Below are 26,778 nucleotides of genomic sequence, written 5' to 3' on the forward strand. Positions count from 1 at the left end.
GTTCTTGTGCACTTGCGACACCGGAGTCACTTTCCTGAATTTTGAGCTTCGGAGTATTGGCTTCTTTATCTATTTAATCAATGAATTTGTCACATACATTAAATTACTAATGTAAAACATTTGTAGCCTATTTAAGCAATCGCTGTTTTCTCCACTGTTTTCTGACCTTTTGTGCTTAGTGAATGAGACACTTCATTACACTCCACTGACCGACTTCCAATTCCAGACTTTTTTTAAAATGTAAAATATAGGCCTATGAGATTTTTTTTGGGACTTAATTCGCGTTGCTCCTTCACTATTAATTTTTGAGACTGACGAGGCAGTAAATACTGTGGAATTATTTTCTCCTTACTATGAAGTTTGGCATCTTAAACAAGTGTCGGGAAATCTTGCAGCCCGACTCTGCAGCCTCCAATGTTTAAGCGAACTGCTGAAACCATAATGTTTAAAGATTAAATCGTAGGCTAATCAAACCAAAGAAAAACACAGCCTTTCCAGAACGTTGTCTGCCGAAGCCTACAAAACGCTTAATAGCAAAGGTCTTGCTGCGGCTTCAACTTTTCACCTGATCACCTTTCAATAGGCAAATATCATTATTACTACTACTACAAAAAGGCCTGGTATTAGTAGTAGACAAGTAACCTAGTTGCCTAGTAGTAGGACAGCCAAATAGTTTCATCAGTGGCCTACGCCGAGCCTCCCCGGGACTAGACAGTAGTGGAGGCTGTATTTATTTATTTATGCCTATCTAGCGCAACAACTTATTCCTTTACATATACTCAAACATAGCACAAGAAAGGGTTCAACAACAGGCAATCACAGCAGTTTGGTGAAGTTCTAAATCATCGGTGTCAGACCTATGGGCCTACCCCCCCCCCTTTTTTCCCTCGGATCTGCATCACTCTCATTACTGACCTTTAGCGCTCCCAGTTGATGGAAATCCGTCGTAGCGACGGAAAACTTTAATCCATGCAGACTTACTCACTTACACACACAAGCTCTAGTGTTTGACTGCATAAAGTTATATATTTGTGTATGTAACCCCCAAATTAGCACTCTAAGTATGTGATATTTTTTTGGGGGGGTTGCCTACATACTGAAAATAGGCATCTGTACATGCCAATGCTACCTCTATCACTTGATGCAGCTTGTCACTTTATTCTCAACCCTGTTACTGTTATGCACTTGTGTTCCTTCAGGGACTTGCACAAGTTTACGTATAGTTGTCAGTAGTTTTTTTTTTTAGTAGTAGTTTTATATTAGTTTCATTGTACATATTTTCCTATGTCTATTTTAGTATTTGTGTGTGCACTGTATGGTGAAGCTTTAAATCTCATTGTACTTGTATAATGACAAAGGCTTTCTATTCTATTCTATGTATAGCCAGGCAAAGCATATTTAATGTGTAACTTCATAGAAGTGGAGCATTAATGTTACTCTGTCTCCACTCTGGAGACTGCTGACTCTAGCGCTCTCACCCAGGAGAGAGAGCGCGGCGTGTATCGTTTACGTCAGAGTTGATGTTGATGTAACATAACTATATACACATTAGCTACATAGCTTTACGTCACCTGTCTCGTCATTTTTATCACATAAAAAAGTAACGTAGGAATAAGACATGTCCTGACCCCTCACTCTCACACAAAGTTAACACTACATTAGCTAACTTAATGTTACATCCATTGTAACATTAAGTTATCTGATGCAGTGAGGTAATGTGCCAATATGCTTGCGCACCTAGCTAGGGGGTAAATAACCGGCAAGCCAATGAAACCGGTGCCCTGAAACATACTGTATACACATGGTTAGCAAACGTGTTTAGCTAGTATTCACTAATCTCACTTACACTTAGCTTACCTTTCTTTATGCTTCCTCTCCAAGTGCCGATAAAAGTTGGACGTGGTGGTCCCAGCCATCTCCGTTAGCGTTGCTTTACAAAATGTATATGTTGCGCTGTTTTCTCTTTTGGTTGTAGTTGTGCAAAAAAAAAACCTCTTTGTGGTTCAGGTAACCAAATTTTATTACAGACGAGTTGGCTGACATCTTCACACGGCCTCTTCTCCTGTCACTCACATGCACGTTTGTGGGGGGCGTGTGAAAGGGGGTGGGAGGGGTGACAGCTGTTAACGGTGACAATTTCAAATGATAAATGAGTCAAGTTATTGGTTGTACTCGAAGCAATAAGATTTACGCAAAATCACAGCAATGATATTAACAAGTAAATCCAAAAATGCACAGGCAATTTATTGATATCCCCACAGTTGTGGTCTTGACCGGTCTTGAAATAAAATCCCGAGCCCACTTTCTCCGAGACCGAGACAAGACCGAGTAAAAAATGCAGTCGATTTCGCGACGAGACCTTCAAAAAAGTGGTCTCGAGTAGTGGTGTCAACCAGTGGCGGTTCTAGACCAAAATTACTAGGGGGGCCGAGGTGGGGCCAGTGTTTTTTCAGGGGGGCACATATGGGCAAAACATGGCAATATTTAAGCGTTCAAAATGTTTTGTTTAGTTTATTTAAAACCAAAACAAAATACATTGAGCATAAATACAATTAGATAAACATTGTCTCAATAGCCTAAACATAAAATAAATTGTGCTCAGTAAATCTTAAAACCATGTTTATCTTTTTTGTAAAATAAGATTTCTATTTTTGCATACAATGAACCTTTTCTTCAGACGTGGCTGCACTGGAGTGTTGTTCAAGCACTTGCTGATATCTGGAGAAAGATGATTACAGTAAATATGGGAGTGCGACTGAGAACAACATTTATTTATCATTATTTATTAATTTATTATTATATCTATTATTTGTATTTTATATTTATTAATTATTATTCAGACTTCACACTTTCAGGGTAGGCTATATGAATTGTAGGTCGACACTGCTCACACACATACATTTGTTCAACATCACAAACCTGATGGTGCTGTACTTGATATGCATGGTGAATCTGGTTGTCCCAGTGACTCGTTGGGTTGTCCCTCATTCTGTCCCTCAATCTGATCCTGAATGTCTTCATCCTCACTCTCAGATTGCCTTTCAGATGCCTCACTTTCCATCTCTCCAACCACCACCTCTGGCTCTCTCTCCACCTCTGGCTCTCTCTTCTCTTTCATAATCTTCATCTTCCTTACTCTCTCTATGTTGCTTTTTGCCAACAGGGGCAAAAAAGGACAATGTCCTTCTTGCTCCTTTCCATGATGACAGCCTACAGTAGGTCTATACTAAAAAGTAAACGGAGAGGAATGTAGCCTCTACATATCAAAAGGCCATTAAAGTTTTACAAGAAGGTTAAACACTGTCGGTTATTTTACCCATTTCCCAAAAATATTAAGTTAGGCTACTTATTGCTGTGCAACGCACTTTTAAGAAAGCGCAATAAAATGGATTTATTATTGTAGTGAACAACAACAGTAAAACACGGATATGTGCAAACACTGACGTTACGAAATTGAATAATTTTCCTTACCTTCGCCTCTTTGCAGTAGCCTAGTCCTTGCAGGGCTGCAGCTGCTGTTATCTCTCACGTCCGAAGTTTACAATTCGTGCTGCTGCGGGTCTTTCTGCTGCAGGTAACAGTGTGCGTGTAGCGCTTTAAGGAGTCCGTGTAGAACACTCCGTCATGTCAGTTCCGATCTTTGAGCCAGCGCATGTCAAAATTAATAAATCTTGTTACCTGTTCAGCACAGGGGCCAGGAGCAATTTTACAGGGGCACTGGCCCCCCTGGCCCCCGTTTAAAACCGCCTATGGTGTCAACAATAATCGATTCGGCAATGCATCGCAATGCGGGGCATGGACGATTCAGCATCGATTCGGCAACATGCCAGATCGATTCAGCGTATTTAAAAAAAAAAACTTCCGTGGGCATTTCCGGAGCAACATCACAGATATGCGCAGTCTGTAGCTGCACGCCAGTCGAGAGAGCACTAGCTTAGGAAGATGGCTGAGGCGGAGGAAGAGGACTGCGAGAGACATGTTATTATTAACGCACCCAAAGCTTGGAAAGCTGACATCTGGGCACATTTTAGATTCTACGAAGTTGATGGGAAAGTAGACAAGACCTGTGTGTAAAAAAGAAAGATCTGGTCTCATTCAAAGCACTAAAAAGCTGTAATTTGTTTTCTTTTTCATATTTGAAAAACTCTAACATTCAATTTTATTTTGTTTAAAACAGGAGTGATACACACAACAGCCAATAAAACGTTGTTCAACAATAAACAACAATAAAGTGTTGTAGTAATCGAATCGTGAGGGCTGTGCCAATGCACACCCCTAGTCTCGAGTACTACAACACTGCCATAGTGCATGCATATATATATATATATATATATATATATATATATATATATATATATATATATATATATACACACACACAAATGAACTCTGAAGGTGTTAATTCAACACTGGGGAATTTGCTGTGTAGTCATATCCTTTATTCAATCATGCTGGTTTTTAATGTATTGCCGCCCGAGGAATCAAAGGTCACAGGGTTCTATATTAGTTTTCAGCCTTGCCCCTTACTTACAGAGATTTCTCTGGAGTCTCTGAACCTTTTGATGATATGGATTGTCTATGGTGAAATCCCGAAATTCCTTGCGATTGTTTCTCAACATTCTTAAACTGTTGGACTGTTTGTCCATGCAGTTTTTCACAATGTGGTGAACCTCGCCCCATCCTTGCTTGTGAATGATGGAGCCTTTCCAATTGAGTTCACCTCTTTACCTGTAGAATGTTCCAGGCAGGAGGGGGTTTTTTTTCTGGGGAACACTCCACATCTGTCCCTCTCTTTTGTTGCCGCTGTCCCAACTTTTTTGGACTGTATTGCTAATCTATCGAATCTGTAAATCTGTGTGATTTCATTTCTACAAATGAAACATACACTGTAATTAAATCCTTACATAAGTTCAGATGATTAAGAGGAGGATATCTGGATGAATGATAGAAAAAAAGATGCTTTTGGCAAGAATGTTTTACTGTGGTTTAATTTCAACTTAAACTGACAAAGAATTGCTTTGCCAACATTATATTAGCTATTTTTGAAATATTGGGTGGTTAAAGCTTGCAGCTGCAGAAAAATCATAATATCCATTTCCCTAAAAATATTTGTGAACATTTGGTTCAATACTAACAAAGTACCAAATTTTCATGTCTGTATCAAGAAGTACCAAAACTATTTACTCATACTCAGTCTGAAAAAATGCCATTGATGCATCTATAGTTTGCAAAATTATTTATAGTGTTTAAAATGTCTCTTTCCACCTCTGTACACTTGGGAATTACTATATGTCCTTTTTTTTTTAAACCTACCTACACGTACATATTTTGTTACAGAGAGACCTAAAGCTGTGGTGTCCATAAATCCTGATACACGTGTTCATTGGAGAGTGTGTTACTCTCAGATGTAACACACAGGAAGGAGGAGATTCTCAGAGCTCATACAGCTGGTATAAAAACAAAGATCCACTCTCCACAGAGGGAGGACATATATCAGTCCCCCCAGGATTCCATGGGTCTTTTTTGTGATTGTTGCGGGCTAAAATGTCTGATGTTGCGGGGGTTTTCCAAAAAATTGCGATGAAAGTTGCGGTGTTTTTTAGGTTTTTGTTGCGATTACATTGCGGGAGGAAGTGAAAGTTGCAAGAAATTGTTGCGATTTTCTCTTTTTGTGATTTAAATTGAGTGATATGTTAAATATTAAGTTACTGAAAAACTATTGATTAAAAAAAAAAAAAAAAGACACTGAGAAATGGTCCTATAAACAACTTTACCAATATAAAAGATTACCAGGACTACAAAAATGCAGAAAAATAGGCTTTACTTATACAAATGCTCCTGTTGATTCAAAAGTTAAAGTGCATAGAACCTCACAGCACAATATGAAGTTACCTTAAAATACAATATAAATGCCTCAGCTTTCATGTAAGAAAAAAAACAACAACTAATACTAGTACTGTGTGCAGGCAGTCTCTCCTGAAGACTAAATTAAACAATAATTATAAACTAATAAAATAAATGGCTCAGGCTTCATAGAAGAAAAAAAAAAATTTGAACAGAATCTCACAGTATGATGCTGAAGCTGCCTAAACAATGGAAAATAAAATACCATTTTGGCAAAAATGTTGGCATCCATTAATTTCTTGTATTAAGTAAAAAAAATAAAGTGCACACAGTCCTTCACTGTAAACATAACACACTTTCAGTAACAGAATTTAAGCCTATATAAACACTGACTCGCACATGCAGTGTTGCCAGATACTACTGACGTTGTCCAGCCCAAAATATGTTCAAAACCCGCCAAAATGCACTTAAAACTGCCCAATCTGGCAACACTGCGCACATGCTGCTTCTCTTGAACATATACACAGAAGTATGGTGGAAGGTAGTTTGTCGACGTCACCTCAAGACGATGCCAACGATTGGTCAAATTTGCGGGAAAGTTGCGGCGATTGGATATAATTGCAGCACCGCCCTGAATTCGCGGGGATTGGTTGAATTTGCGTTGAAGTTGCAAATTGCAACATCGCGAAATCCTGGGAGGGTCTGATGTAGTCTACAGAGTCCACACAAATCAGGAGTTGTTTCTCTGGTCTGTTGGTAACTCTGACCGTGGTTCCTACACCTGCAGAGGACAGGATTCAGAGATCAGTGATAAGATAAGATAGCCTTTTATTATCCCACAAGGGGAAATTTACATTGTTACAGCCAGTGTTGGGGAGTAACGAGATACATGTAACGGCGTTACGTAATTTAATTACAAAATAAATGTAACAGTAATATTACAGTTACTGGAGAAAAATGTGTAATTCAATTACAGTTACTTACGAAAATATTCAGAATTACAATTTGAATTACATCTGAAGAAGGCAAGAATTTCGCGAGGGCCATGGCCGCCCTCTCAATTTGGCCTTGTGCCCTTGGAAGAAAAAAAAAAAAAAAAAAACTGCCATAAGGCCACAGTGGCCTTGATGCCCTGCGCTTTTGTAGTCTGCCTCGTGACTGCCAATAGGCTTTAACATCACCTGCGTCTATTGAGGAAAAAATACGTCTTCTGCTGACATTCTGGATTCTTATTGGGCAACTCATCAGTGGTGGCTCAGACTCGAGCCTGGCATGAACCGCTCTGACGCGCCATAATGACACCAATCTATCACCAGCCAATCAGGAGACTTAATCAAACGCACCCCCCGCACACCAATCTATCACCAGCCAATCAGGAGACTTAAACGCATCCCCCGCCCACTTGTGTCCGCGTCTGAGACGTTGAATTTTCACAGAAGGAGGGAAGAAATTGACTGAGGTAAGACTGTGTGATAAATTAACGAATGAATAAGAGAGGAATTTCAACATATAGGGCTTAGGTTTGTTACCATTAAATAAGCATTGCTTGTACAGTAATGTTATGTCGTTACAACATTGACCCACTTTTAACGTGCCGAGTACCGACTGTAGCCACTAATATGCTAATTAGCTTGCTGTCAAGCTGTCAAAAGTGCAAAGACCTTAAATTGCTCTGTGTAAATTAGAAAATGGCGCAACTTCCTCTGTAGCCATCAACGGACAAGCACAGACTTGTCTTGAGCCAATCACAACAGGGCAGCACTGTGGCCTGAGGTAAAACATGATAGTTTGTTTGAATTACAAAAATGAGTACACCCAATGACTGTCTCATATACTCTTCATATACTCATACTGTTTAAGTAATGCAATAAAAATCTTTAAAAGTGGTATTTACTCAAACTGTTTGTATAGAATGAACTTTCGGGTTAACAGTCATTGGGTGTACTCATTTTTGTAATTTAAACAAACTTAAACTATCATGTTTTATCTCAGGCCACAGTGCTGCTCTGCTGTGATTGGCTCAAAACAAGTTGTGTTGCAGTGTTCTGCAAATTTGCAATTTAATATTTCAGATCTTGAGACATGAAAGTGCTATTTTAAAAAAAATAAAAGGTCAGAAATGTTTTCTTTGTCGTCTATTTAGTTCATTTTATTTCCTCAATAATTTTCCTTGATTGAGAAATGGGTCTGGGCTCTTATGGGTTAATCAGTAGCCTGCATGCTAGTATATGTTCCATTTACAGTCAAACATTTTGATGAACTCCAGGCTCAATTTTGATTAATCAAAAATCTGCGTAGTAGTACAGTCTGAAGATGCTCTTGCACATTTGGTGTCAATTGAAAAAAATTATGGGAGGATAAAGGTTTAATAAGTTTTACAATTTTTGAAGTGAGTGATGGATTGATAAGTTTAGATGTGTTCAATATTTTCTTATCTTCAGACATAGTGTAGATGCTTCTTTACCTGCTTGATAGTTTCGACTGGGACTCCAATCTTCCTCAGAAGAGTCATTAGTCCTTAAATTAAATTCATTATAGATGTGAACTCAATCATTGTTTTATTTTATGGCCTCTGTGCCCTGGCTTTTGGCCTTCGTGCCCTCAAAAAAATTGACAGCACAAAAGGCCAAGTGGCCTTGCCCCTAAAATGACAAATTCCAGGCCTGGTTGTGACTTTGTATGTCAACTCAGATTGATTTTACAGTAAAATGTGTCTTGAAGTCTGACCTTGTGGTGGTTATTATTATATTATCTTTATAAAAGATATGTCAATTCATGCATTAAAAGAAGTTCAGTAGACAGTGTTTAGTATTGTTTTGAGCTTAACATTGCCAGGTTTAAAAATTTGAAAATGGTTAACGCCACAGAATACTCATTCAAAAATTAGAAAAGTAATCAAAAAGTAATTGAAAAGTAATTAGTTACATTACTCAGATATAGTAATTGAAATAGTTACACTACTATTACATTTTAAACAGGGTAACTTGTAACTGTAACGAATTACTTTTCTAAAGTAACCTTCTCAACACTGGCTTACAGCAGCAAAATATATAAAGAGAAAAAGATAAGGCAGTGAAAGAGTAGTGCAAAAATACCAAGTATACAATAAAGGATATTATATATAGGAAATAAACTACAAAATTTAGAGAGAAAAAAAAACCTTAATTTGTATAAATAACAGGTTTGCAGAAATATAGTTAACACAAGTGTATTATGTAGGTGGAATTGCACATGTGAGTATTGCACAGGTAATATTCCCAGTATTGCCCAGGTAGTATTGCACAAGTCAGTCAGTATATTGCACAAGAGCCATTTTAACCATGTGTAGCTCACAATTTGCTGTAAAGTATTGATGCTGATAGTCAGTGCACACAGTATACATTCAGAGGGGATTCTGTAGATGTCGAAGTGATCTGGACAGTATTGATCGTTACTGTGAGGAGTGTTTGGTGCTGTGCTTGGTGATGCTGGTACACTGACTATCAGGTCAGTCTGTGGGGGTTTTGTTTTAATTTAATATGTTTCCATTATTTTTAAGGGTTCAGATTTTGAGCTATCAATAACTATGTCCCTGTTTTAGTTTGTCTCGTCGGCATCAATTTCTTTCACAAGAATCATCATGTCTTTTGCAGAAGTCTCTGGGTTTTATAATATGTTTACAGTATAATCAAATGTTAAATATAAATGTTTATTTGACATGTTTGTTAGAAATATTTCTGAAAGCATTTAATGAACACAGTGAATCTATTGCTTCTGTTGTGAAGTGAAAAGCAGCTCTGACACCATCATTTCATACCAACAGAAAAACCCAAACTGACTGTGAGCGTGAATCCTCAGAGCTCCGTCTACACTGGAGACACCATCCCTCTGAGCTGTGAGCTGCAGCAGAGGACTGGATGGGAGTTTCACTGGTACAAAAAGAATCCGAATTCGCAGTATGTGAACACTGGAGCTACAAACACCAACACACTCAATGTGACAGTTGATACTGCAGGAGAAACCGTGTATCTGTGTGGAGCACACAGGCGTGGCGCATGGACAAACACAGACTACTACACAGCCTACAGTAATGAAGTCAGGATTACAGTAAGAGGTACATCATAAAATTTTCACTTTTTTCAACAGGTTTGAAGTTAGGAGGGGTGTGAATAAAAATACTGCATAATTATTGCAATTCCTTGTTATTCTATAATGTTTTAAATAATCTTGAAATAAGTTTTAAAAGGTAGGTGTTATTTGTGGTCAGTGAGGTCGAACAAGGCTCAGTAAAGTCAGTAAAACAGTTGAGTGTGTGTTTATCAGGGAGAGAGTCGCTTCTCTGTATGATTTATTTAACATGGATTATAACAGTCTCATAAGTACAACATATGTTTCCCTCATTTCAGTTTTATGCTGTTCAATTTCACATTTTCCCAGTTCAGTCCTTTATCTCACTTAAATCAATACTTTGATCTCAATCACACATTTTCTCTCACCTTCTGTTTTCTAATCAACACTTATCTATAATTTAGATCAATAAACAGTTTCTGTAAATACATTACATTTCCTTTTCCCCTTTCCCAGTATAAACTGGTTCAAAACACTTTCCATGTAGTGTAATTTTACAGTAGTGTATCAGACCCCTTTAAATACAGCAGACTCCAAACCTTGCTTCTGTAAAACAGCACTGAAATGTGTGACTAGCAAAGTGCTTGTGTTACAGTTTAAACTTATATTTACCAGGAAACAGGCGGGGAAACATTTCTAAACTGAAATATTTACATTTTAACAATAAGACATTCACAGTAAACACACAAATCATAACTAGCTGGAAATGCATCATGTACAGGAGCTCTAATGTCACTTATTCCCACTTTAACTAGTGCAACTGCAGTCGCGCTCGGCACAAAATGGCGTCCGCGCGGGCAAACTTTCCCACTTATTAATGTCGTTTAAACAGAAATAACTCATTAAAGCATGTCACAAACTCTACAAGCACACTCACGCTAATATGGTCTGTTAGAATAACATAACATTTCATGGTGCATTAACCGTTTACTGACCTGTATAAAGCAGAGGAATGAGGACACAGTGCGCCTTGTTTCTTTCCCAGATTGCTTCTGAGGAAACAGCGTCAGTTCCGCTCCCTTACTGTTCCCCGCAGCAACTAGTGACAACACAAACGTTCCGCCCCTCCCATTTCCAACATAAGCGAAGCGCCTCAAGGCAATGTACGACTTCTAATTCAAAACATAAATGTATACATGAACAAAAATAATTATAATACTCATTAAAGGAGTCTTACCACCTAAATGTGGTCACCCTATTTTAGGTGTGCCACACTCATCCTAATATGGTACTGTTTCTATAGTAACAGCTCATTCAGAGGGACTTGTATGGTGGATGCTTCACATAATCTAAGCCCAAAGATAAAGAGATTAAAAACATCTAATTTAACAAAACTACAAAAAAGTGTATAATTGTTGATATGGTGAAGTTTTCTGTTCGAAGATGTTTATTTAAATTAATTTAATTTATGGAAGGAGTCTCCAGTGTCAGCACTTTGAAACAGTCAGAGCTAAAGATGTAGCTTTAAAGGAGAGACGCAGAACCTTTAGTTTTAAATACATTTCTGAGTGGATAGTATCTCCATCCTTGACTCTTGTATGCTGTATAAATGGGAATAAAAAATATATATATATTTTTGAGAATTAAAATCGACCACAAAATTGGTATTCGAGCTGCCCTGCTGAGCCAGCCAGCCCTGAGTGCATGACGTCACAGCGGTAACCGGTTTTAAGGCCGAGGCCTTTGACAGCTATAGACCAGTCATATAAATAAAAATTTATGGTGAAAGTAAGAAATACCATGACCAACTTGCCCAACTAAGACTGATTTGACTTCATTGATTGTGGGTTGACTCTCATTAAAACAGGATATATTATATTATATTATATTATATTATATTATATTATATTATATTATATTATATTATATTATATTAGATAAAACTTTATTGATCTCTTTGGGCGGGTTCCCTCAGGGAAATTAGGTATTACAACTTATGCAACATACATGTACATGCATGCATTTTCACTGATAAAACGTAAAAGGCTAATTAAATAATCAGATGAACTGAGACAATCACATTCTGAAGCAAATTAAATAATCTTATACCGGTAACTGAAACACACAATACAAGTTACATGTATTAATCTAAATGCAGGTAAACAACATGCTGTTTTTGTTGTTTTGTATCCAAATGAGAGTCGGAGCTTACCCGTCTGTGTACTCACTTCTTGAAGGCCGATCTTGTGGCCGAATGTTTTGAAACAATCTGACTTTCAGTTGTTCGTTCAGTTCTCCGTTCATTCACTTCTTCCACATAAGGGCGAGATGGCAACAATATCCAGTGCAGAAATAAGACGGCTGCTCCACTCATTCTCTATTTTGTCCATATGGAGTATTCCACAATTACTGCTCGGCTCAGGCAATTACTAAAACCCGGGATGGAACAGGACATCAATGGTTTTAGCAACAACTGCGGGGAGGTCACTGCCCGAGCGATATGTCATGTCCCATTCCATCCCGGGTTTTAGCAACAACCTTCGGCTCACCCCGGGAGGACTGGTGCAACTGAACTTTGCTTTTTTAAAAAAATAAACAAAATAAATACTTTCCTTTTCTTGCAGTTTTCTTTTTCTTTAATTGTTGATACTGCACCATCTTTCAATACGGGCTTATAGCCAACGTTCCTCAACAGATCAGAATTTTCGTACGAGTCTTCAGTAAAATGTGCAGAGCAGAGGAGAGACCAATGTGCCCGTGAACTTCTCGCAAAACGCGTCCAAATCTTTGCATTTTGAACATTCTTGGACCATGAATGCAATGTAAATCCACCTTCTGTCGTGTTGCTGGCAGGTGCAGCAACACATCAAGTTTCAAATCAAATCAAGTTTATTTGTACAGCGCTTTTAACAATAAACATTGTCGCAAAGCAGCTTTACAGAATTTGAACGACTTAAAACATGAGCTAATTTTATCCCTAATCTATCCCCAATGAGCAAGCCTGTGGCGACGGTGGCAAGGAAAAACTCCCTCAGACGACATGAGGAAGAAACCTCGAGAGGAACCAGACTCAAAAGGGAACCCATCCTCATGTGGGCAACAATAGACAGCCTGACTATGATATTAACAGTTTTAACAGGTATAACCCTCAACTGTCCTCATGGGGCCGTCCTTCACAGGAGTGGGGCGATAAAACTCCGACCAGACACGGCACCAGGATGGATCAAGCAGGTCCGAGGGGCAGAAGAGGCCAGCATCTCAATCCCAGAATCAACATGTAACTCAGAGGGACAGATGGGGGGGGGGGGGGGGGGAAGAAAACATGTTGTTAGGTATGCCCTAAAAATGACAAGTATTAAATCTGTGTGGTAGGCTCGCAGAGACGAGAGTCTTTACATCAGGCATGACACACAATGGCATGTTAATATGGTAAAAAAAATATATATCATGACCTGCTCTGGCTGGATGCTTGATTGGGTGATGGGAGCACACTCCTCAGCAATGATGAGATGCAGATGGGACCCTTAGGCCTGGACAAGACAATTCAGTTACATTTCACCGGGTCTGGGACATGCGACAGAACGTCTGACGGCCGATTCCCTGCAGGCTACGATAGCCAGTCGAGGTCCCCACCGTCTCCACCAAAAGATTTCCTGTTGACTCCATGTAACTCAGAGGGACAGATTTGGAGTGTGGGGGGGAGAAATAAAACACAGGTGGTTAGGTATGCCCAATGTCACCTGAATAAGTAGGAACAGTATACATATTGCACCGAGTACAAGCAGGGACTCCGGCAACTAACTATGACAGCATAACTAAAAGGAGAGAGCCAGAAGGTAACACAGGCATGAGGGAGCCCCGGGACATAAAGCAGCCAGCCACTGCACCGTCAACAAACTCGAGTGAGCAAGCGAGTGGGGACTGACAGCATCCATACATCCCAGTTTACCAAAACACTCTATGTCTGAGGACCCTCCAGATCTACTCCTTTACCTCAAACACCATTAACAAAAGGCTTGACTAAACAGATATGTTTTTAGCCTAGACTTAAACACTGAGACTGTGTCTGATTCCCGAACACTACTTGGAAGGCTGTTCCATAACTGTGGGGCTTTGTAAGAAAAGGCTCTGCCCCCTGATGTAGCCTTCACTATACGAGGTACCAGCAGATAGCCTGCACCTTTTGATCTAAGTAGGCGTGGCGGGTCATAGAGGAGCAGAAGTTCACTCAGGTACTGTGGTGCGAGACCATTTAGTGCTTTAAAGGTCAATAGTAGTATTTTATAATCAATACGAAATTTGATTGGGAGCCAATGCAGTGTGGATAAGACAGGCGTGATGTGGTCATATTTTCTAGTTCTAGTAAGGACTCTTGCTGCGGCATTTTGAACTAACTGGAGCTTGTTTATGCACTTATTGGAACATCCAGACAGTAAGGCATTACAATAATCCAACCTGGAGGTAACGAAAGCATGGACTAGTTTTTCTGCATCATGCAATGACATTAAATTTCTTATCTTAGCAATATTTCTGAGATGAAAGAAAGCTATCTGGGTGATGTTATCAATGTGAGTTTCGAATGAAAGACTGGGGTCAATAATCACTCCGAGGTCTTTTACTGCTGCACGTGAAGAAACAGAAAGGCCATCCAGAGTTACTGTGTAATCAGAAAACTTACTTCTAGCTGTATGTGGTCCTAGCACAAGTACTTCAGTCTTGTCAGAGTTAAGCAGAAGGAAATTTATAAGCATCCAGTGTCTAATGTCCTTAACACATTCCTCAATTTTATTAAGCTGGTGTCTCTCATCAGGTTTTGCAGAGACATACAACTGTGTGTCATCAGCATAACAGTGGAAACTAATACAATGTTTACGAATAATATCGCCCAGAGGTAACATATATAGAAAAAAAAGCAGTGGACCCAAGACAGAACCTTGTGGAACACCAAACTTTACCTCGGTACGTCTAGAAATATCACCATTTATATCAACATACTGATAACGATCCGTTAGATAAGACCTGGGCCAGGAGAGGGCCATTCCCTTAACTCCCACAACATTTTCTAGTCTATCCAGAAGAATGGAATGATCAATGGTATCAAATGCTGCACTAAGGTCAAGCAACACAAGCAGCGAGACACAGCCCTGATCAGACGCCAACAGTAGGTCGTTTACTACTTTAACCAGTGCTGTCTCTGTGCTATGATGAGGTCTAAATCCTGACTGATACATTTCATGGATGTTATTCCTATGTAAATATGAGCATAACTGCTGTGCCACAGCTTTTTCAAGGATCTTGGAGATAAAGGGGAGGTTTGATATTGGCCGATAATTGGACAGCTGACAGGGATCAAGGTCAGGTTTTTTAATCAGGGGTTTGATAACTGCTAGTTTAAAGGATTTGGGTACATAGCCAATCATAAGAGAAGAATTTATTATTTTTAGAAGCGGTTCAATTACTCCAGGCATTATCTGTTTGAATAGATGTGTCGGTAAGGGATCTAATACGCAAGTTGAGGCTTTTGATGTAGAGATTAATGAAAGTAATTCAGTTTCTTTTAGGGGAGTAAAACATTCTAACTGATGATCTGATACAGTTATATTGTTAACTACAAGGTCACTTTCATTGTCTAACCTTAAATTAGTAGTTTGAATTTTTTGTCGGATATTCTCAATTTTGTCATTAAAAAAATTCATGAAGTCGTTGCTACTACATACTGCAGGTGTGCATCTGTCTATAGTGGACTTATTCCTGGTTAATTTTGCTACAGTATTAAATAGGAATCTAGGATTATTTTTGTTATCTTCTATTAGGGAGGAGAGATATGTTGATCTCGCAGCACTAAGAGCTTTTCTATACTTCAGGAAGCTCTCCTTCCACGCCAATTTGAACACTACCAATTTTGTTTGACGCCATTTACGTTCCAATTTTCGAGTGGTCTGTTTTAAAGTGCGAGTGTCATCATTGTACCAGGGTGCTAATTTTTTGTCTCTGATCATTTTCCTTTTTAGAGGAGCTACATTATCTAAAGTATGGCGGAATGTTGACTCTAAGCATTCAGTTGCCTGATCGAGTTCTGCAGGGGCTGACAGTGACCCAATCAAAGTTGACAGCTCTGGGAGATCATTTATAAAGCTCTGTGCAGTAGTTGACGTGAAAGTACGTTTAATACAGTAGCGTGGTGAGGTGCATATATTATTACTCAGACATATTTTGAATGAGATGAGACAATGATCTGAGATAACTTCAGACTGTGGAAGTATGACTATATTGTCTACGTTTAATCTGAATGTTAGTATTAGATCAAGGGTGTGACCACCATTATGGGTCGGTCCTATGACATTCTGCTTAATCCCGACTGAATCTAAGATGGACACAAACGCTGTTTTTAAAGGGTCTTCTGGGTTATCAAAGTGAATATTAAAATCTCCGACAACTAAAGCTTTGTCTAAGGAAATAACCAAATCTGAGATAAAATCTGCAAATTCAGAAAGAAACTCAGAATATGGCCCCGGGGGCCTGTAAATAATAAGCAATGGAATTAACTGGGTAGACTTATTTTTCGAGGCTACATACATTATATGAGTATGAAGAACTTCAAATGTATTAAATTTATAACCAGGTTTGTGTGTTACACCTAGATAATCGTTATAAATAACCGCGACGCCTCCTCCTCTGCCAGTTAGACGAGGCTGGTGTATATAACTGTATCCAGGAGGACTCGCTTCATTTAATGCTATATATTCATTTGGCTTAATCCATGTTTCTGTTAAACACAGTACATTAAACTCCTGATCAGTAATGAGTTCATTAACCATTAGCGCTTTAGATGTAAGAGATCTAATATTTAATAGCCCCACCTTTAGATCAAAGGTGCTGGCAGCAGCTGTACAGTCAGTCTGATCTAATTTTATATTGATTAGGTTACTGGAACAAACTCTCTGAAAATTTCTACCTTTTTGTTGAGCTCGGGGAACAGACACAGTCTCGATGTAGTGGGCCCTGAGTGACGACTCTGTGCAGCTAGCAGACAGTCGATTTAGCCTGTTCGTCTGCTCCCTGGCCTTGGCTCTGGATTGTCAGAAATTAACTAGGCCTGTTCTGAGACTATGACCTATGCTGCAGGAAATGAGAGCAGCACCTTCCCGAGTGGGATGGATACCGTCCCGCCCTAACAGGCCAGCAGTGCCCTCAAAATTAGCCCAATTATCTATAAAGCCCACACTGTTTTCAGAGCACCACCTGGACAGCCAGCAGTTCAGCGACCATAACCTGCTGTAAGCTACATCGCCACGCCGCATTGGGATGGGGCCAGAGCATACTACAGCATCGGACATCGCCTTCGCTAATTTAAACACCTCTACAAAGTTACTCTTAGTAACCTCAGACTGACGAAGGCGTATATCATTAGCTCCTGCATGGATAACTATCTTTGAGAACCTGTGCTTGCCTAGGACCCTAAGATTACCTGCTATGTCCGGCGCCCTGGCTCCCGGTATACACCTGACTAAAGCTGCTGGTGCCCCTAAAGGCTGAGCTAATTTCACATGCCGTATGATAGAGTCCCCTATAACCAGAGCTCTTTCAGGTTTCTCAGTGGGTGCATCACTAAGGAGAGCAAACCTGTTCGACACGTGACGCGGAGAGGAGTGGTGCTCCCATGGGCGAGCCTCAGCGGTAGCTTTGGCTCTACGCTTATGCCGCCGAGCCGTCACCCATTCGCCCCGCTGTAAGGGCTCTAATGCCGGAGTTGGGGGATTGCTAACTCCACCTAGGGCGTCCAGACTTTCCCTAACAGAAACTACACTGTTCTCACGCTCACTAACCTGCTCTAAAGCCTGGACACGCGCTTCTAGCACTGAAATCTTCTCCGTCAGAGAGCTAACTAATCTGCACTTATCACAAGTAAAGCTAATAGAGCTATCGCTAGTGACGGAGGAAGAATGACTAAACATCCTGCACTCAGCACACTGAACAGGCTGAAGGTGTGCCATGATGAAAAGATTCACGTACCTTAAATGAAGATCTGTTGATATTAAAGCAGATCAGATGGCCTCCGCTTGTGGACTTTACACAGGAGGAGAGAAAAAGAAAGCAACACATCTACATGTCATGGCGATAAATTAGCTCAAAATGGAGGATCAGAGTTGCACTCAGATCTGTGTTTAAGGATAGCGGAAGTGGTGATGAGACCAATAGACTTCCTGCTGTGACGTTATGGACGTCAAGGTCTTTCACTTAGACCGCTACCTATATGAATCACTTTAATCATAAAAATTACTATATTAGATTTATTATTAATGCTTAAAGGATATGGGACATGAAACATAAAAGCACGCTATATCAGTTTCTTTCCATTAAAAATATGAATTAATTGCATCAGCAAATACAAAATCATCTATTAAATTCAGCAAAATCGTTATATTCGTGATGATTATATGGCATTTCTGCTCGACTTCCGATATGCATTTTTTGCAACCAGAAGAGCCACTGTCACGTGATCATATGTCACAAAAACTTTCGGGCACAGCACAAGCGGGTAGATGAATGGAGAAGTGGATGACAAGAAAATTGTTTTTATAGTCATTAAAGTACATTGGACATCATACATTGGACATCATGGTGTATTGTGCTGCTTATGGTTGCAATAATTCCAATGGGAAATGCCCTGGAGTAAGTTTTTTTGCATTCCCCAAGGACCCGAAGCTGAGGAAAGTGTGGGCTCACCTGCGCATGCGCAGTAGGCTTGGTAGGACAACTTTACAGAACACCTGTTGAAAAAAACTTTGCACCTACTGTTTCCCACAAACTGTATTCGGACCATTTCACTGAGGATTCTTTCAACATTAATAATACTCAGGTACTGAGCGATATTAATTCATGAAACAGGAAGCATAAGGATGAGAAAAAAAAAAACAGTTCAAATCGGGAAGCCGCGCACACCTGCGCCAGGCTGCACAAATGCGCGCAGCTTCCCGACCCAAACCGCCTCTCTCTCATCCTTACACTTCATGCCTCATGCTCCATGAACCAACATCGCTATTTTTTTTAAATCGGATCTGCGCGATTCAGCCGTGAAAAAGGCGGCATCCGCCGAAAGGCGTGCTGTTTGCATCCCTGCACGGAGGCCAGGGGACAGGGCAGGAATATTTTTGTTGATATGAGTGATCCGGTGCGATTTCGCGACCCCCCCTGTTGAAGACCTCTGCGCTAAGCGACTGAAAGCCGAGGTAAGGATTAGTATTATAATTTTGGGTGTATCAATTATTGATTATCATAATTCTGACTCGTTTTGCCATTTTGAATGTTTTCATCTCGGACTCTGGAAGCATTGCATCTCAATCAATCTCGAAAAATATCAGCAAAAAAAAAACTAGCTTGCAACGGACTTTAACTAGATCTATGATGAACTTTCAATGTATGATACAAAAATAATACTTCTTTCAACAGATCATTAGCCTTTGAGCAGAATTGTTTTTAACTTACCAGGAAGTGTTATCGAGCTGACCGCTTTCAGTTTCATGAGGGCTGAATGAACTCTCACTCTCAGAATCATCTGACCCATCAGAGTAAAGACAAGATCCATGTTCATGTGAATTTCCAGCTATCGGTTCGAATTGATAGGGTCTAACTTCACATCTCTGTGAAACATCGGGAATATCACTGTCGATGGTGTCCATTTCGGTAACCTGTTTACATTAGATTCCCAAGCGCTGGCTCCTTGGAAAGTTTTTGTGACGTCACGGGTCACGTGACCACCTAGCTCATTAACAAATCCTTGTTTTACGCTGATGTATAGAAAAACTTGAATAATGTGATGATTTTCACATTTTTGATGCCCTGCAGTGATTTAGATGGCATTTCTTATGTCCTTTATACATAATTATGCCCAGGTAAAAATCCATGTCCCATATCCTTTAAAACTATTCCTGTGCCATTCTCGAGGTCTCAAGGCATTTATAAACGAAAGTGAGGACATGGCTCTGCGTATATGCTTTAAGTTTTTTGAAAAGGACAGAGGAGTTCATGTTTTGCAGTTTATCTGTAATAGGACAAGCTGATTTTTTGCCTTATTAACTAAATGAGAAAGAAACAAATCAAGGCTGGTGAGGAAATAGCTGTTTATAGCTACAATATAACGCATGTGATAACAGGGACACGCTTGTTTTGTTGATGCTCCACAACATAAATGGTAACTACAAATTGATAAGTACGATGTTGTTCAATAAAAAATTAAAAAATGGTAATCATTGGCAAATTGCTTTAGTATCGGAGGAATGAAACACTTTGGTGCATGATGTTATCAGGAAATAATCATCTGTAGTAACACAAACTCCATCTCGTCACTGATTATTTTTCTGGAACAACACAACATGGTGTGATTTATTCCTTAAGTGTACATGTACAGTATAATATACTGTCTCTGAAACTAGAAGTCTCAAATATGAGAAATGTAAGAAATCATCTTCACTTGATTTACAGTGTAAATACAACATAGATTGGACAATAAATAACTTATAAATACTCTAGATGTAAATACACAGTAATTAATACAAACCCAGGTCAGAAAATGTTGGGACGGCGTGTTGAAATTGAAATTAAAACTGAAAACAATGATTTGTAAATAATTTTGATCTGCATTACACTCAAAACCAAACAACAGCACATTATTTGAGTTTTTCACTCATTAATTTTTATTTATTGATTTATTTATTTACTTATTTATTTTTCAAAATAAACACTTATTTCAATTTTGATTTTTGCAACACATGTCCAAAAATTTGGGACAGTAAAGCATTTACCACTTTGTAATGTTGCCATTCTTTCTCTCAAAACTTAAGATGTTTAAGGAATGAAGACTCCAAGTAATGAAGTGTTTCAGGTGTTATTTTGTCCCGTTCTTCCTGCAAACAGGTCTTAAGGTGTGTAACAGTACGGAGTCATCACTGGCATACTTTCCATTTCTAAATTCTCCACACATTCTCTATTGGGGACAGAGGGGACACGCCCTCTTCTTCCACAGCCACGCCTTTGTAATGTGAGCAGAATGTGGTTTTGCATTGTCTTGTTGAAATTTCCCTGGAAAAAAATTTGTCTTGAAGGCAGCAGATGTTGCTCCAAAATCTCAGTGTACTTTTCTGCATTAATGCTCCATCACAGAAGTGTAAGTTACCTTTGTCAAGGGCACTGACACAACCCCATACCATGACACACCCTGGCTTTTGGACTTGTTCCTGGTAACAATCTGGATGGTCCAGAGCACACAGTCTCCATTTCTTCCAAAAAAGACCTGGAACACTGATTCATCTGACCACAATACATGTTTCCACTGTGTGATGGTCCATTCCAGATGCCTTCGAGCCCAGAGAAGTCAACGGCTCTTCTGGACACAGTTAATCTAAGGCTTCCTTTTTGCACAGTGAAATTGTAACTGGTATTTGTGAATGTAACTCTGTATTGTAGCTTTACAAAGGTTGGCCAAAGTAATCCTGAGCCCATGTGGTTCTATCAGTGACAGATGAATGGCAGTTCTTGATGCAGTGCTGTCTGAGGGATCGGAGATCGCGGGTGTTCAGATTAGGCTTGAGCCCTTACCCTTTATGCACCAAAATTCCTCCAGATTCATTGACTCATTTAATGATGATATGCAACATAGAGGGTGAAATATCAAAATCCCTTTCTGTCTTTCTTTGAGAAACATTGTTTTGAAACATTTCAGTCATTTTCTCACACATTTCTTGACAAACTGGAGATCCTCAGCCCATCTTTGCTCCTCAAAGAAAACCCTTTCGTGGATACTAGTTTTGTCCCAAATCATGATTACAATCACCTGTTGACATCACTTGTTTCAAATCACATCATTATTGAATTGTTTTCCCTCGTTACTAGCCCTAAATTGCCTCATCCCAACTTTTTTTGGAATGTGTTGCAGGCCTGAAACACAGGAATGGATGGATGTATATTAACAAATGAAATGAAGTTAACCAACAAAACATGAAATATCTTGGGTTCATTCTCTTTGCAATGAATTACAAGTCAAAGTAAATTTAGAAATCACTGATTTGTTTTTTTATTTGCATTTTCGATTTCTGAACTTGATTTGGGGTTGGTTATATAACATTATAATATGATGTTTCTAACTAAACATCTGACCTCCATCAAGTGTTGTAAAGTCACATTTATTTTGTTGAATAAAGCAATTTTCATAAACTATGATACAAAAGATAATGAGAGTTAAACACAAATTCACTGTAATGAAAACATGAGTTTAAAGGAACAGTCCACCGTACTTCCATAATGAAATGTGCTCTTATCTGAATTGAGACGAGCTGCTCCGTACCTCTCCAAGCTTTGTGCAACCTCCCAGTCAGTCAGACGCAGTCAGACGCGCTGTCACTCCTGTTAGCAATGTAGCTAGGCTCAGTATGGCCAATGGTATTTTTTGGGGCTGTAGTTAGATGCGACCAAACTCTTCCATGTTTTTCCTGTTTACATAGGTTTATATGACCAGTGATATGAAACAAGTTCAGTTACACAAATTGAAACGTAGCGATTTTCTATGCTATGGAAAGTCCGCACTATAATGACAGGCGTACTAACACCTTCTGCGCGCTTCGGCAGTGCATTGATACGGAGCTCAGATATCAATGCGCTGCCAAAGCGCGCAGACGGTGTTAGTATGCCTGTCATTATAGTGCGGACTTTCCATAGCATAGAAAATCGCTACGTTTCAATTTGTGTAACTGAACTTGTTTCATATCACTGTTCATATAAACCTATGTAAACAGGAAAAACATGGAAGAGTTTGGTCGCATCTAACTACAGCCCCAAAAAATACCATTGGCCATACTGAGCCTAGCTACATTGCTAACAGGAGTGACAGCGCATCTGACTGCGTCTGACTGACTGGGAGGTTGCGCAAAGCTTGGAGAGGTACGGAGCAGCTCGTCTCAATTCAGATAAGAGCATATTTCATTATGGAAGTACGGTGGACTGTTCCTTTAATGTGTTTAAATAAAAATAGTCCACCTATACCTGGTTGAAGATGTAATCTGAATCAGAATATTTCATTTCAACTTTTGCAAATTCTTCCAAATTATTGTTATTTAGTTGTAAATATCACTTAGGGTGTTTTCACACTTGGTCCCTTTCAGCCATCTAACCGAACTCAGATCGATGACTCAGCATTTTTTGCGCATATGTGAACACTCCAACCGTACCCAGACCCCTTTAAAGCGAACCGAACTGAGACCACCTCAGGAGGTGGTCTCAGTACGGTTTGCTAAAAATCAACAGTACGGTTCGCCTAATCTGCGCATTGTGAACAAAAAGCGCACCGGGTTCACTTCGCCTTTTTCACTGTAGTTTAACCTTCTTCGTTTGCTGTAGTTGGTCACGTGACTGTAGCAGGGAAACTCAACTTCCTTTTGGAACTTACCACAGCCGCTTTACAGTTCTCTGAACTTACTGACTGACGAGTCGGCCACAATAATATAACTATATTTTATATATATATATATATTTATTTATTTATTTTCCTTAATCCACACTATTTTGATCAAAGAATACAGCAGGGCAAGCATGGCAGCAGACATTTTGATTCAAGAGAAAATTACCCAGAATTCCGTGCACTGGGGGTCTGAGGGCTCTAGAGGACCTGGTGTGAACAGAAAGAGGACTGAGGCCCCATCAAAGCTTAAGTGGACCAGAAAGAGAACCCAGTCCTCTTTGTAATAAATTCACAGTGTGAACACAAAAAGAACTGAGTTCTTTTTCTGTTGGTTCACTTTTTGGTCCACTTAAAGAGGACTGAGTCTGATTCCTTTAAAGGGGACCAGGTGTGAAAACACCCTTAAACTCAGATGTGTAGTTCCACTCATCTAACGTCTTGGTGTAATTATGAATTATTTATAACTTTTCCTGACTGTGTATTTGGTCTTTTGTAGTTACTCTGTGACTCTGTAACCAGGGCTTTGTAAAATAAAGTGTTTGTGTAAGAAACCATAACTGCTGACAAATCACTTTAATCACATTCACACAAAATGGAACTGCTCACATCACGATCACCACTTATTGCTGATATAGCTGTTTTTCACAGCCCTGTTCTGCTTCCTTTTACCAGTGACAGAAACACGAGTGTGTAAGAATGAATCATAATGTATATGGTTCATAAAGACTACAGCCGACATTATCCAGTTCAGTTTGGAAACAGATGATGCCTGTTCATAAATTCATTGAAAAATGTAGATTTTTTTTTTTTTAGTTTCTCAAAAATATTTCTTTGTAAATTAAATGATAAACATAATTTCCACTGTTCTGAAATAATCTTTTTACAGTGGGTACGGAAAGTATTCAGACCCCTTTAAACTTTTCACTCTTTGTTTCATTGCAGCCATTTGCTAAAATCAAAAAAAGTTCATTTTATTTCTCATTAATATACACTCATCACCCCATCTTGATAGAAAAAACCCGAAATGTAGAAATTTTTGCAAATTTATTAAAAAAGAAAAACTGAAATATCACATGGTCATAAGTATTCAGACCCTTTGCTCAGTATTGAGTAGAAGCACCCTTTTGAGCTAGTACAGCCATGAGTCTTCTTGGGAATGATGCAACAAGTTTTTCACACCTGGATTTGGGGATCCTCTGCCATTCTTCTTTGCAGATCCTCTCCAGTTCCATCAGGTTGGATGGTGAACGTTGGTGGACAGCCATTTTCAGGTCTCTCCAGAGATGCTCAATTGGGTTTAGGTCAGGGCTCTGGCTGGGCCAGTCAAGAATGGTCACAGAGTTGTTCCAAAGCCACTCCTTTGTTATTTTAGCTGTGTGCTTAGGGTCATTGTCTTGTTGGAAGGTGAACCTTCGGCTCAGTCTGAGGTCCTGAGCACTCTGGAAGAGGTCTTCTTCCAGGATATCTCTGTACTTGGCCGCATTCATCTTTCCTTCAATTGCAACCAGTCGTCCTGTCCCTGCAGCTGAAAAACACCCCCATAGCATGATGCTGCCACCACCATGTTTCACTGTTGGGATTGTATTGGGCAGGTGATGAGCAGTGCCTGGTTTTCTCCATACCGCTTAGAATTAATGCCAAAAAGTTCAATCTTCATCTCATCAGACCAGAGAATCTTATTTCTCATAGTCTGGGAGTCCTTCATGTGTTTTTTGGCAAACTCTATGCGGGCTTTCACATGTCTTGCACTGAGGAGAGGCTTCCGTTGGGCCACTCTGCCATAAAGGCCCGACTGGTGGAGGGCTGCAGTGATGGTTGACTTTGTGGAACTTTCTCCCATCTCCCTACTGCATCTCTGGAGCTCAGCCACAGTGATCTTTGGGTTCTTTACCTCTCTCACCAAGGCTCTTCTCCCACGATTGCTCAGTTTGGCTGGACGGCCAGGTCTAGGAAGAGTTCTGGTCGTCCCAAACTTCTTCCATTTAAGGATTATGGAGGCCACTGTGCTCTTAGGAACCTTGAGTGCTGCAGAAATTCTTTTGTAACCTTGGCCAGATCTGTGCCTTGCCACAATTCTGTCTCTGAGCTCCTTGGGCAGTTCCTTCGACCTCATGATTCTCATTTGCTCGGACATGGACTGTGAGCTGTAAGGTCTTATATAGACAGGTGTGTGCCTTTCCTAATCAAGTCCAATCAGTTTAATTAAACACAGCTGGACTCCAATGAAGGAGTAGAACCATCTCAAGGAGGATCAGAAGAAATGGACAGCATGTGAGTTAAATATGAGTGTCACAGCAAAGGGTCTGAATACTTATGACCATGTGATATTTCAGTTTTTCTTTTTTAATAAATTTGCAAAAATTTCTACATTTCTGTTTTTTTTCTGTCAAGATGGGGTGCTGAGTGTACATTAATGAGAAATAAAATGAACTTTTTTGATTTTAGCAAATGGCTGCAATGAAACAAAGAGTGAAAAATTTAAAGGGGTCTGAATACTTTCCGTACCCACTGTATATGAATGATGATGAATTAATAATGATAGCTTTGATATTTTATCATTTTTCTACAGTAAGACCTAAACCAGTGGCATCCATGAATCCTGATAAACAGGTGTTCAGTGGAGACGCCGTCACTCTGAGATGTGACATACAGGATGAAAGTGTCTCTAGCTGGCAGTACAGCTGGTATAAAGATCCTTCACACAGTCATGTCAGTAGTGAACAGGTGTACACAATCAGTGGTGTTAAAGTGACCCACACAGGTAACTACACCTGTAGAGGAGCAGAGAGAGGAGGCTCACGCTCATCACACTTCAGTGATGCTGTTACACTGACTGTATCCGGTGAGTGTGGAAGATGATTTTTTTTTTTGAAAATGTACAATTAGACATACATGAAAAACTTCTTACTGTGTATTAAATAAATCTCAGAAAATAAACCCTAGTTTTGTGTTTCCTGTGTAACAGAGAGACCACGGGCAGTACTGAGTATATCTCCACAGAGCTGGCTGACTGAAGGAGACTCAGTGACTCTAAGCTGTGAGGTTACAGGCTCCTCTACAGACTGGACATTCAGCTGGTACACAACTGCTCCCTACAGATCCGGATTAACTCAAATAACAAATAGTCGTGGCTATAACGTGTCTGTGGAGCTCCTCTCAGACAGCAGCAGAGGATCTGGAGGCAAATACACTCTCAGTCCTGCTGCTCTGAATCACACAGGAATTTATATGTGCAGAGGAGAGAGAGGAGAACCAGCCTTTCACACACAGTACAGCAATCCACAGCCTCTATGGATCACTGGTGAGGAACATTAACAATGGGTTTGGGTTAAAGTTTCTGACTGCAAAGTTGAATTCTGGGTAAAATGTTCTATTTCTATTGCTGTTGGAATTTTGAGATGCTTTGTTGCTGCACACACTGTGTCTCCTATGTGTAA

The 26,778-nt window shown here is 39.7% G+C and overlaps 1 protein-coding gene across 1 annotated transcript in view; it reads left to right on the top strand.

Annotated features, from left to right (window-relative positions):
• The window catches only part of LOC132882146 (obscurin-like), a 181,504-nt gene that overhangs the window by 114,769 nt on the left and 39,957 nt on the right, over positions 1-26,778 (top strand). The window contains exons 10-12 of the mRNA XM_060915420.1: positions 9,647-9,937; positions 25,911-26,183; positions 26,307-26,642. Coding sequence (XP_060771403.1) covers positions 9,647-9,937; positions 25,911-26,183; positions 26,307-26,642 — 900 coding nt within the window. The remainder of the gene's footprint in view (positions 1-9,646; positions 9,938-25,910; positions 26,184-26,306; positions 26,643-26,778) is intronic.

Source organism: Neoarius graeffei, chromosome 1 (genome assembly GCF_027579695.1).
Source record: "Neoarius graeffei isolate fNeoGra1 chromosome 1, fNeoGra1.pri, whole genome shotgun sequence".
NCBI classification, from domain to species: domain Eukaryota; kingdom Metazoa; phylum Chordata; class Actinopteri; order Siluriformes; family Ariidae; genus Neoarius; species Neoarius graeffei.